This window comes from Mangifera indica, chromosome 4, assembly GCF_011075055.1.
Source record: "Mangifera indica cultivar Alphonso chromosome 4, CATAS_Mindica_2.1, whole genome shotgun sequence".
Taxonomy (NCBI): Eukaryota; Viridiplantae; Streptophyta; class Magnoliopsida; order Sapindales; family Anacardiaceae; genus Mangifera; species Mangifera indica.
In genome coordinates this window covers 3,283,361-3,296,177 of record NC_058140.1, presented here as the reverse complement: position 1 = coordinate 3,296,177, position 12,817 = coordinate 3,283,361, and the positions used below count along the sequence as shown (strand labels likewise).

At 31.8% G+C, this 12,817-nt stretch overlaps 2 protein-coding genes across 7 annotated transcripts; both read left to right on the top strand.

Moving 5' to 3' along the window:
- The first annotated feature begins 920 nt into the window (after nucleotides 1-920).
- On the top strand, nucleotides 921-6,117 carry LOC123213272 (MACPF domain-containing protein At1g14780-like). Of its 2 annotated transcripts, none has more exons than XM_044632671.1 (8): nucleotides 921-1,309; nucleotides 1,403-1,644; nucleotides 3,459-3,651; nucleotides 4,180-4,254; nucleotides 4,462-4,645; nucleotides 4,728-4,894; nucleotides 4,981-5,045; nucleotides 5,388-6,117. In XM_044632671.1, the coding sequence occupies exons 1-8, from the start codon at nucleotides 1,073-1,075 to the stop codon at nucleotides 6,001-6,003; spliced, it is 1,779 nt and encodes a 592-aa protein (XP_044488606.1). In that variant the 5' UTR covers nucleotides 921-1,072; the 3' UTR covers nucleotides 6,004-6,117. The 2 variants fall into 2 exon arrangements, with proteins under 2 accessions (XP_044488606.1, XP_044488605.1); XM_044632670.1 differs by having other exon boundaries at nucleotides 1,125-1,265.
- A 1,985-nt stretch (nucleotides 6,118-8,102) lies between these two features.
- LOC123213334 (DAR GTPase 2, mitochondrial) lies at nucleotides 8,103-11,839 on the top strand. 5 transcript variants are annotated; one of them, XM_044632747.1, is made up of 9 exons: nucleotides 8,103-8,209; nucleotides 8,768-8,906; nucleotides 9,276-9,418; nucleotides 9,497-9,679; nucleotides 9,758-9,908; nucleotides 10,007-10,077; nucleotides 10,427-10,523; nucleotides 10,732-10,937; nucleotides 11,381-11,839. In XM_044632747.1, the coding sequence occupies exons 2-9, from the start codon at nucleotides 8,852-8,854 to the stop codon at nucleotides 11,642-11,644; spliced, it is 1,170 nt and encodes a 389-aa protein (XP_044488682.1). In that variant the 5' UTR covers nucleotides 8,103-8,209; nucleotides 8,768-8,851; the 3' UTR covers nucleotides 11,645-11,839. The 5 variants fall into 5 exon arrangements, with proteins under 5 accessions (XP_044488682.1, XP_044488684.1, XP_044488686.1 ...); XM_044632749.1 differs by lacking the exon at nucleotides 8,768-8,906 and having other exon boundaries at nucleotides 8,106-8,209; nucleotides 9,220-9,418; XM_044632751.1 differs by lacking the exon at nucleotides 8,768-8,906 and having other exon boundaries at nucleotides 8,121-8,209.
- Nucleotides 11,840-12,817: the final 978 nt, after the last annotated feature.

The following is a 12,817-nucleotide window of genomic DNA, read 5'->3' as shown; positions in this document are numbered from 1 at the left end:
AGTTGAAATCACATTGGTATTACACCATTTGAAGTGTGATTTGACGGAAATTATACCTAGGCATCACTATTTTGACCATCTTGAATAATTTGGATTTTGGTTTTGATTTTTTTTAATTGGAGATAAAAGTATAAGTAATTAATTAGGGAAGAAATTTCTTTTGTTTGTAAATGTAATTAATATTAACTCTATAATATATGTTTTATAAATAAATAAAAATATTATTTTATCATTAAAACTAATATTTGAATTTTGTTAGTCAGTCAAAATACATTATCTAAATGGATTGGATCAATGTTTTTATTCTATTAAATTTTTTTGTACAATTATTTATTTTTAATCCGGATGAAAACACAATATTCATCATCAAAATATTAACATGTATGAAACAAAAAGCTAAAAAGGACATTTCAACAAATACAAAAATCTTTATAATAAAAAAATAAATATTTTATATTAATCTTTACACCTATTTTCATAAAAAAAAATTCTTCATAATGAGTGATTGTGATTAGAAATTCTCTGCCTTCCAACAACAAACTCTCAGATTGCTCATACGTCAAATTTGGTCAATTTTTTTTATATGTTAGGACAAATTCGTCCACGGTAATCTGGACTTTTACAAAGTTATTTAGTGTAACTTTCTACTCACCCCTAAAAAAAAATAATTTTTAATTACCCACATGTTTTTCTACCATTAAATTTGCCTACGGTGTTGAAAAATAGCTAGACTACAAATAAAGCGACTGGACATATGAGCAAGGGCGGCCAGTAATTTCACTTTCATTTTTCCTGTTAATGAAGTAAATTCCTCGGTGTGAAAGCTAAAGGAGACTTCAAGGCTACCACAATCTAGATATGTTCATGTGTACAACGATGAATCCAATCCAAATCCAAACGCTGAAAGGGTCAAACGCCTTGGCTGCTCAACACGAGAAACAGTATAAAACCAAACTCCCCTTTTCATACTTTTGATTACCAATCAAGTCTTGCCTTCTTGCCTTTTCTAACCAGATATATATTCTCTCTTTCTCATCTCTCATTTCATCGTAATCACAGACAGAAACAAAAAATGAGCATTGGAATAGTGGAAAGGGCTCTCAACAGCCTGGGAAAAGGCTTTGATTTAACTTCAGATTTCAAGCTCAAATACTGCAAAGGCAAAGAGAGATTAGTTCTTCTCAATGAAACTCATCGAAAAGATATAAATCTTCCTGGTTTTGGCCCCATCAAAGATGTTTCCATCGATGTCAAATGTGATAAAGGTGATCGAACTCGTTACCAGTCAGATATTCTTGAATTCAATCAGGTTTTTTTTTTTTCCTTTTTTTTTGGTTTTATTTCATTGTGTCAACTCTATATATCTCCATCTTCATCATCATCTTCTTCTTCCTTTGTGCAGATGTCAGAGTTTTTCAACCAGAAGAATTCAGTTCCAGGGAAAATTCCATCAGGGTATTTCAACGCCATGTTTAACTTGGAGAGCGACTCATGGGCGACGGATGCAGCCAATACAAAGTATTTGGGACTCGACGGATATTTTATCACTCTCTTTAATCTTCATATTGATCGCTATCCTCTCCTTCTCTCCGATGAAGTTCGTAATGCTGTTCCTTCCTCCTGGGATCCCGGTGCCCTTTCAAGGTAATGTAAGTTGATAATTTTCACATTAATAATATTATAATAAAATTATATTTATCTAATTTGAATATATAATAATTACATATTTAATTTGTATTATTATATAATTAAAAAATTTTTAAATTAAAAATAAAATAATATTTTATTATATAATAATATATATAAATATGTATAAATTTATGTATTTAAAATAAATATAGATGGTATTATTTATAATATATATCAAAAGGGTATTTTTTTTAAATTTTTTTTTAAACATTTATGACACTTTTCCAGAAGAAAAACGCCAAGGAAAGTGACGTTTTGATTGAGTTATTTCCAACTTCTTCATCCTCATTCATTCATAGTAATGGCTTTCACATTTATAGTTGATTCATAAATTAATATGTTCATAATTGATACCTACCTGTATTAGCACCACTAGACCACATAAAGCCTGTGATATCAGAGGTTGGATCAGGATTAAACCAGTTTGATCTGATTCAAGCTGAAACCAAGTTGATATCCCAATAGCTTATCTATTAGTGATATTATTTATCCCATGTGTATGTTATTTATTTTTAAATAATATTATTTATTTTATTAATAAAAATGGGTTAATTTGAACAAAATCAAAGGCCAAAGGATTTATTCTCATCCGAAATATCTTTTTATTTTAAGTTTTCATTTTTTAATTTTAAAAATCTTAAATATTTATTTATGAACGATTAAAATTAACAATTTTAGGGGATAAAATTGTTATTTTATCTATAATATCAACAATAAACTAAAATTTAATTTATTTTTTCTCTCTTAAACTTTAAAAACTAAAAGTTTTCCCTTGACCCAAGTTTTTGAAAATGATAGTTGCCCCCCTAGGGTTTATTTCCATATCTCATATGTCAAATCTGATGCCATCGTCGACGACAAATATCTCCAAATGTCTTCTCTTCCTCTAACAGTCAAATTTCTCTGGTTTGGAAGTTTGAATGGTGTCAATTGACGTCAGAAATAACTTAGCTTTGTCTAAAAGATGAAACTGACTTCGTCTTCCCCGAAAAAGACGAGAGTCTTGTCTTGATCGGGGAGATGATGTTTTGTCTTTTCTGATAAAACATCGTCTCTTACTAGGTTTAAAATCATTAGTAAAAGAGGAAGACGGTGAGGGAGTTAGAGTTTAAAGAAGAAAAAAATAAAATTTTAAAAGATTAGAGTTTTATTAACTTTAATTATTTATAGATAAATAAATAAAATTTTTAAAATTAAGAGATAAAAACTTGAGATAAAATGATACTTTGAGTGAAAAATGGTCCTTTAGCCAAAATCAAACTCAAACTCAAATTAATCCATCTTCGGACACAATAGCCTCTCTTGTAATTAAAATAAATCCCAAAAAGGGTTAAGCTAATTAATTATTCATTTTGATTATAATGCGTACATTTGGCCTAAATCACACGTAGTTAGTTGCTTGCTGGTAAGGCTTCTAGTTTCTTGTTGACTAGTCAATCCTCATCAGAAATATTAGAAATTCATAGTCAATGATGTCACCTCATTGACAACTATACTTTGATCTGAAACGATTTTTTTTTCACACACGCCGTCTGATTACCCTCGTCACATCCTGATTATTAATTATTGGTACGTGAAGGCAGCTTTCTCCCTTTGAAATTTTCCGCGTGGAGTTTGGTGAAAACACAAGACAACACGTTGACATTAAGTTGCTCGAACTCCATTGGATGAGAATTGAGAAAATTTAAAATGTCAAATCCAATTAAATGCAAGATAATTTTCTCTCCTAACATGCATTCGTCCATGGAATTTGGTTTATTGGCTGACAGATTCATCGAGAAATATGGAACCCACGTCGTTGTGGGGCTGAGTGTTGGCGGCCAAGACGTGGTGCTGGTCAAGCAACACAAATCTTCCAATCTGGGGCCGTCTGAACTTAAAAAGCATTTGGATAATCTCGGGGATCAGCTCTTCACTGGAACCTGTAGCTTCATCCCGAACGGCAAAGAACAAAAGCACAAGGTCCGCATTAAAAAGAATCATTAAGCCATATAATTTTAACAAAATTATATTGTCACCATCATATATTTCAAAATGACATGTTATTTTCACATTTTTTTTTTCTATTTTTTCTTATTTCCCTTATTTCTTAGCTTTTCTTTTCTCTTTATATTTTATATGTTCTCTTCTCAAAAGTTTGGAAGCAAATTAGAATTTTTAAATATATTAGAAGTATTAATGAAATTTGAGGGGTTTTCAAATTAAAAAAAAGTTTATGATGTTTTTAAAAATTTTGAAATTTAAATATGCCTTTGCATCCCCAAAAAACTAGCTTCTAAAAGCAATATTTAAAAAGTCGGTTCAAGTTTTGATAGTTTTTAAGAGTTTTAGTAATTAATTTTTAAATTAGTAAAAATATATTAATAATTTAATATTTAATTTTTTAAAATTTAATGGATAAGAAATTTTAATTTCATTGAACCATAGGTGGGAAATAGTCATTTGGCCTAATTTTAATAGCCATTAATCAATCTTTTGCTTGAATTGCAGACTCCAGAAGCTTTCAATGTATTTGATCCTCAACCTGTGGCCTTCAACAGCTTCTCCTCCATAAATTCAAAAGATGTAGGTTTGAAAATAGTAACATTAAGTAGAATTGTGTAATGTTTAACAAAACTACATATACTCAGTTTTGAGTACTTAATTAAGTACCAAGATGATTTATTACCTAATCACATAATGATATATTCTTTTGAATACTTATTTGGGTATTCAAAACTAGGTTTGTTTAATCTTTAACATGTTATAATGTTGGAGGTAGAATGTTTGTAGGGAATAAGTGTAATATGCCACAAGAGAGGAGGGGACCCTTCAGCCAGTAGCCACTGTGAATGGCTTCGAACAGTTGCATCAAATCCTGATGCAATCAATTTCAATTTCATCCCCATCACTTGTCTCCTTAAAGGAGTTCCTGGAAAAGGCTTTTTATCTCATGCCATCAATCTCTACCTCAGATGTGAGTCTTGATTTGCCTTTATGATTAATATTTCATCAACCTTTTGGAATCTTTAGTTGATTTCAGCTTGATCCAATTGCAGACAAGCCTCCTATAGCTGATTTGCAGTACTTTCTTGACTTCCAATCTCACAAATTCTGGGCTCCTGTTCACAATGACCTTCCACTTGGTCCTTCAAATATGAGCACTCGTTCGCCTGCTCTCCATTTCCATATGATGGGTCCAAAGCTATATGTAAACACCATTCAGGTACATCAATTTTCTCGAGAAAATTTCAAAATTTTCTTTCCTTTTTCAGGGATGTGATGAGTGATAAAATTTCTTGTGCCCATCAGGTTACGTCAGAGGCCAGACCTGTAACTGGGGTGCGTTTGTATCTTGAAGGAAAGAAATGCAACAGGTAATTTAATTTGAAAGAAAATTCTCACATGCATATTGATAATCTTAAAAGCTAGTTATGGAGGTTTGAAAACTACTTATCAAGATTAAAAACCTTAAAATCATATAAATTTTATATTAGAAGATGTAACCATTTACACAACACAATTGTAACTAAAAGACGTAATGATAACTTTAATATCAAATGATAAGAAACTATGTCTCCAAATCTATTTATTAAATTGGAGAGCAAACACCATAAGAATTCTAACCATACTTTTCATTATGGGATCAAGTCACATACCTTGGGATCCTAACACATGTTCATAAAAATTTTACCAAATTATTCTTCTGATGTTTCCAGTCTAGCCATTCACCTGCAACATCTGTCAAACACCCCAACAGTGCTTGAAAACAGGATACAAGACATATCATTATGGCGGGGATCAGAAGACATTCCCGATTACCGATTCATTGAACCGATCTGTCGAAAAAATTTCTCTCATATATGCACAGCGCCAGTTAAATACGATCCCGAATGGACAGAAAGAAGAGATGTTTCATTCATCGTCACTGGAGCTCAACTTTATGTACAAAAACATGAATCCAAGAATGTTCTTCATCTCAGACTGTTATTCTCCAAGGTTTCAAATTCTTTTGTAGTGCAATCAAATTGGGCACAAGGGTCTGCCGGATTTTCCCGGAAGTCGGGTCTTTTTTCCACCATAAGTACATCAATTGCAGGGCATCAAGTTAAGGAGAAACCGCCGGTTGCGGTGGTGGATTCTAGTGTTTTTCCTTCAGGGCCGCCGGTGCCGGTTCAAACACTGAAACTTTTGAAATTTGTGGATACTTCACAGTTGTATAGAGGGCCGCAGGACAGTCCCGGCCACTGGCTGGTCACCGGAGCTCGGCTGGATTTGGAGAAGGGGAAGATATGTGTTCATGTAAAGTTCTCGTTATTGAACATTTGTCTATGAGAAATCAAAAATTGGCCGTGTGTAAAAACAGAGTAGTAGTTTTTACTCAATTGTATATCCTTTTTGTAATTATTTCGAATTTAAATATTTATTTCAAAGTTTATAATTTTATAATTTAGCCATGATTAAAATAGGTTTTTATAAACGTTAGCTTTTATTGTTTGAGTACCAAATTTAAATATTAATGATAATATCTTATACACACACCCCATTAGTATTATTTTATTTTTTAATATTTTGAATCGAGGCTAAAAAACTTATTTTCATCTAAAATTTTAAAAAATTATATTTTTCTTTTGACTAAAAAGACTATTTTTTACCAAAGTTTTTAACGTGTTGTCAAAATTATATCCGTAGGATTTGAAAAATCTAAAGTCGGATTAATAGATTAGTTGCTGTTAAAATTTTTTATTAGAGATAGAGATAAAATTGTCTTTTTTTTTTTTTTTCTCATAAGTTTTAAAAACTAATAACTTTACCCTTATCAAAAGTTTTCTAACTTAAAAAAGTTATATTTTCCTTTTCAATTTTTTTCTCCACCCCACCCTTCTCGCCACCATCTTCGACACTATCGATCTCTCTACTTCAACTTAAACTATTGACTGGTGTATGGGAAGTAATCTGTAGTAGATCTTTTCGTCTTCGACAACCAACAACGAACAAGATTTATTTCTCATTATGTATATTATCACAACTTACCCCACCATCAAGTTAATTCATCATTAATTTTAAAAAACATGAATTTCAACAACATCAACAATACCATTATGCATTTTGACTAATTTTTCCCTTTTTTGTCATTAATCAAACAAGGGTGGAGTAAACCTATAAGAAAAATATGATTCAAATATTATCATATCATTTTCAACACAATCAATAACAACAAAATGCCATCATATATTTACTCAATTATTTCAACTCTATAATTCAAAAAAATACAACTCAACAAATATTTTCAACAAAAGACTCTTCAATTGCAATTATCAACTTCATTTTAACACAAATATAATCATTATAATATTCATCATAGTCACATAAATTTCAAATCAATAACAATTCATTAACTCAAGTCATTCCATATACTAAATTAACATTAGTTATAAAGCTAATATTAACTTCAACTCACCAAAGTCAATAAGGCTAATGTCATTATCCTTCAAAAAATGTTCCTCAAACATGATATGATAATGTAAAGAATTTAAATGCATGATATGTGAGAACTATGACTAAAGTGGAGGTTCATCATTTTTTAATATAGATTGTTGAAGACTAAACTCTCGAAAATTGTCATTCAATTGGAAAACCTATTCTTCGAGTGATTTAGCTTGATTATGCAATGAATCAACTCTACCATTGATTGAGTGTATCATTTCATTCATGAACCTCAAGTCTTGCCCATAAGTTTGCATTTGGACTTTCAATCCTCTCAAGGTATTGAATGATTCTTTGTGATTCATTTGGAGATTCTTCCTCAGCATTTTTTTTACTCTTTTTCCTCTTTGGCTACGATGGGCACTCAATTCAAACATTGATTGAACTTGAGATGTAACTAGTCTTTCTCTAAGTACATCTTTAGCTTCTTGTCTTTCCTCTCTTTCTCCTACTAACCGACAACTGTGTTATTTAACCTTTTCAATTAAACTAATTCTAAGGAGAGAGTCCGCTTTAATCTATTGCGATTAAGAGAATTTTTGAATGAACACTGCATTTTCATCTTTTAAAGGTAGACCCAAATTTAAGACAAAGTATATAATTAAATTTCCAAAATCAATAAGAGTTGCAACTTGTATAGCCTTGATTTTTTTGATCAACTATTTTGTCACCTTTCATAACGACCCCTAATAGTATCATACCCTTAACCCTAGTATGCCTACTAATATTAGTTTGGACATTTAAAATAAATAAAATGATCCTATATAATATTATTAATTTAAAATTATTTTATCATATCACCGTCATTTTATTTCTTATTTTACTGAATTGGAGCAAAATTGTGTAAATGCATAAACATAGTCCCTAGCTTTTGACCATTTTCATTTGAGGGTAATATTGTCTTTACACATAAAACAAATTTTTAGCTTAGGTTGTGGTTTGAAAGGTATGACAATGATCCTCGAAAATTATTTTCCCGCGAAAAGGCCATTCCACTTCCACAAACCCCTTCCACGGGAGATTTTGCCGTTCTCCGCCGCAACATAAGTCGAAGGTCGGTTTCTTAAATCATGTCACTGTTTCAGTTTTCATGAAATAAGTAAAAACATTTAAGGATTTTTCATCTGCTCATACTCTGTTGCGCTATAAAAATCATCTTATTTTTGAAGTACGCGAACTGTCTGGTTAAATGCCTGAGAGAAAAAAAATCGAGGCAGCAAATAATTTTGGTTTGTTTTCATAGTCTTTCTGCTTTCAGAATGTTCTTCAATAACAAATGGCAATGAGCTTTTGACCATTTGGAAAATAGACCTATTTTCTCAGATTATTTCAAAATTTCAATTTGTTTATTGGCTTGTGCTTTTAACTTGTATGCTATAATTAATTTTATAGGGGATTTTTGTTACTTGTGTGCTTTTAAAAACTAGATCCCATGTGGGTCGTTTTATTAAGCTTGCCTTTGAAGCTTGAACTTAAAGTTTCCATTTTCTTTGGATGTATTTGTTATTAGAAGGGATTTGAGGACTTAGTTTTTGCCAAACACTTTTCAGTCTTTGAAATGCTAATTTATTTGTTAGATTCTGTGAAGTCTAAATGGTGATTAACATGATAGGATTATGGAACGCTTCCAGAGTATCAGCTGGCATAAGAAGCTTTTAATCATGCTTAGTTGGCTGGAGAACTATTCCTAAAGGTCATGTTTGATGTATCTCGCATGATAATTCTTGTTATTTGCCTCGATCAACTGTCTGGTATTTTTCTTTTCTTGACGAAATTGTTTAACTACTGAAACAAGAATTTTTAGTTAGTTCTTGGTAGTTGGAATAATTCTTTTCAAATGCAGTCATCACTTTAAAAAAAATGAAATTCTATAGATAAATCGATGTAACATTACCATATTATTATTTGATTTTAAGTTGATTAATTTAATTTATCTATTTTTGTTCAGAACCTCTTATTTCATTTGGGTTTGTACAGTAACTATTATAAAAAAGTTATATGTGGAGTTACTATTCACAATGAAGAACCTTGTGATATGTCTTTACTAACATTTTGTACCAATAGTCAGCAACAAGCAACATTTTGAAATTGTATAGCAATGACGAGTTTATCAAAAATAGGGAGGGAAATTGGAAATGCAGTTCAGAAAATAGGTAACAGGGAAGGAGGAGGATGGTATGGCCCTCACATGGCCGCAGCCTCTCGTGCAGTCACTGATCGGGTCCCATTGGTTGATCTTGTCCTTGAAATTAGAGATGCTAGGGTGAGTAAGGGATATCCTATCATTTCCCCCTTTTTTTTTGTTTGATCAAATTTATAACTGAAATATTGTTTTGGTCAGATTCCATTTTCATCAGCATTTGAGCAATTGAGGAACTATCCCTTTTCATCTAGGCGAATCTTAGTCCTCAACAAAATGGACCTTGCCAATCATTCTCAATTAAAGGAGTTGACAAACTATTTCAAAGAGCGGAACTGCATTTCTTTTTGTGTCAATTCCCATAACAGGGATAATGTTAAAGAGGTATATTTCATTCATGCATTTATTTTTAATTAGAATTTGTCAGTTATGGAAAATTTGATGATAGTATACATTATTCAGTTTCTGAACTTTTTACAAGCTCAAGCCAGGAAATTGAAGAAAACTGATCTTTTAAGTCATACCATAACGGTAATGCTAGTTGGGATTCCTAATGTTGGTAAGTCGGCTCTTGTCAAAGCATTGCATCACATTGGAAGGATTAGTGCTGAAGGTATTTCTTATTATTATCTTCTTTTCATTGTTTTAAGAAAACAATGTTTTTGATATAACCTAAGTTGTTCTTTTATAGTGATGTTGGGTTTTTTGCAGAGAAGGGAAAGCTCAAGCATGTAATGGTGACTCCACAGCCAGGAGAGACAAGAGACATTAACAGCTTCAAGGTGACTGGCCTTAAACCTTGTAACAAGCACTTTCCACTCCAGAGAAGATTATCACAGCCCTATGTCTTATGTTGTTTACTGCAATAATTCTTGAGTATGTATAATCTGTGTTTATAATTGAATTTTTGAGTAAAATTTATTTTATTGATACAGCTATCTAGACCTGGTGTTGGTTTTCATATCATTTTGTTCCTGTGGATTTCTTTCTTCTATTTTCTCTGCAACCCGAAGGATATAGGTGGATAAAGTAGCAACATAGACTATACAATGTTTCCCTTTTAACTTCTTTTTTCTGTCCGTTTTCATTTTTTTGCTGATATGTTGTAACTGAAATTTTTTAAAATTCCAGATTGCTAGCCATCCCAATATTTATGTGTTGGACACCCCTGGTATTTTGCCTCCTGCAATCCAGGACATTGAGGTTTGCTCCAAGCTGGCTTTAACAGGTGCGGTTATATTTTTTGTCCTCTTTCTGAGTTTAAATGAATTATAACGATTCATCCATAGGCATTCTAGCTCAGTGGTTCATAATGCACAACTATGATCTATTAACCTTATGCATATAGAATCATATTTCTAACATCTAAGATGATTCAGATTGCTGAAATTCTCAGCAGACACTCAATGCAGGTTTTCTTTGTCTTCTTAATGCAGGAGCTATTAGGGACTCTTTTGTTGGGGAAAAGAAACTTGCTGAATATTTTCTGGCAATTCTTAACTCCAGTGATGAATACAAGAAGTGGGCAAAATTTTCCACCTATGAGAATGACAGATCTGTCTTGCAGCACAGTGTGGGGCATTCAGCTAGCTCTCAGTTGGAGACAAAAAAGAGAAGGCAATACCCCACAGATCACACGCAGGTGTGAAAACTTATTATCCACATACCTCAATAAACTCTGTATAAGCAGTAAATGATTTATGCACTTCTCTGCAAACTGGGCAATAGGCAGTGAAACAAAATATGTGCTACTTATATTAAAATCTTCCTCTAGTCCTTTTCTTTAATGACATTTTTTAAGGTTTTTGTAGTTATCACTTGGATGATGAATAAGCTTGTCTTGTGATAAAGAACTGATATATTCTTCTTTTGGGAATTAATTGAAACAAACTTATTGGCGGCAAAAGTGTTTAATTTTTTTATTCTAAAAAATGAAAAGAAAAAATAAAATTAAAAAACAGAAGTAAACAAAGGACCATTTGTAGGACTGAAAATGCTGTTGACAGATCTTTTCTATTGGCTTTTCATTGACTGAAGGTAAATTGATCAAGTTGTTTAATGATATACATTAATTGGAACTCGCAGGATTTTGTTGTTCAGAAAGTTCGGCAGACTCTCTTTGAGGTAACTTCATGTTTCGATGGAAACGTGGAACAAGGGAAGGATATGTTAAAGCTTATTGATATACAATTCAAAGCTTTGAAGGAAGCTTTCCAGATTCCAGAGGATTTAAGTGAGGTTGCTGACACTAAAGTTGCTTCTAAGTTGCTTAATCTTTATCGTACTGGGAGGCTTGGACATTTTACTTTAGATCCTGTTCCAAGGAGAACCTCAAATGATAGTCAGTAAGGGAGTCTTCATTTTCGGTGCCTTTTTTTTCCTGCTTATTTAGGCTGTTATCCCTCTTCCATCGCTAGAAAAGTTACATGTTTTATAGGAATTTGCCTGTATTTATTTATTTTTACAAATATATATTTGGTGTTCACATTTTTGTATTTGTATTTGATGGGGAGAACTACCATTTTCAATTCGATTTTTGCTCAATGACTTTACACCATTGAACTTTAAAATTGACACTTTCCTATGTTCATTAATAATATTATGTGTATACACATTTGATATATAAATGATATATCATCATATAATTAGATGTTATTTAATCTTTAATTTAAAATCATCTAATAACATGAAGATACATTATCTGTGTATATAAATTGTGTATAAAAAATATATACGAAAAATGTGTATACATAATTTTATTGTTAATTTTTAGGTTAGCTATATTAAAAAGTTAAAATTACCATTTGTTACTTGTAATGTATACTTAACCTAAATAACATTGTCTTCATAACTTTATTAAACATATTTTATCACTTAATGGGTGTAAGCATAAATCAAACTAATTTCAGGATCACAGAAAGCATACCCGGTTTGCCTGTATCTGACAATTGATGATGATTCGGTGATTCGATGCACTCCTGGAAATGTCTACAACACAATTTGCTTATTATCTCTCTACGTTTCTGCAAGAATTCTTCCAGAGAATTGATTTGGAAGAGTACTGTAATGCTATTTCTGTTTTGCTGTAATTATGCTTCTGTTAACTTCCCAATGGAAGTTACATGCTTTTAAATAAGAGAGGGAGTGACAGTTATTAAAAAATAACTGCCAAGGGCAATATTGTAATATCGCCTTTTATGGGTTAACCTTATAACCCTAATGGATCGGGTCAACCTATCATAGGTGGACCGGATCCAATATCTTCCACTCACACATGATGGGTGATCCGAATCACAATACTCTTCTACAGAAATCTTACAGACTAGAGCAATTCATACTAGCAAATGTGTCGTGCGATCTTGCGAGCAACTTACACTTGGGAGCTAATTTACTATGCATCTGTTAGGAATAACATAGTCGCTTCAACCCAAAATAAAATAAAGTGTTAGTCTCGCAGCACCCCAGACTTACTCGATAACACTAGCTCCCTTTAATCCCTCATTTATTATTGTGTTATATTCC

Excerpts from the sequence above, each read along its gene's own strand:
- LOC123213272 (XM_044632671.1), top strand. The coding sequence starts at position 1,073 with ATGAGCATTGGAATAGTGGAAAGGGCTCTCAACAGCCTGGGAAAAGGC. Across the intron at positions 1,310-1,402 it reads ATATTCTTGAATTCAATCAG|ATGTCAGAGTTTTTCAACCA; the intron begins GTTTTTTTTTTT and ends TCCTTTGTGCAG. Across the intron at positions 1,645-3,458 it reads GATCCCGGTGCCCTTTCAAG|ATTCATCGAGAAATATGGAA; the intron begins GTAATGTAAGTT and ends ATTGGCTGACAG.
- LOC123213334 (XM_044632747.1), top strand. The coding sequence starts at position 8,852 with ATGTTTGATGTATCTCGCATGATAATTCTTGTTATTTGCCTCGATCAA. Across the intron at positions 9,419-9,496 it reads TTGAAATTAGAGATGCTAGG|ATTCCATTTTCATCAGCATT; the intron begins GTGAGTAAGGGA and ends TGTTTTGGTCAG. Across the intron at positions 10,938-11,380 it reads ACCCCACAGATCACACGCAG|GATTTTGTTGTTCAGAAAGT; the intron begins GTGTGAAAACTT and ends TGGAACTCGCAG.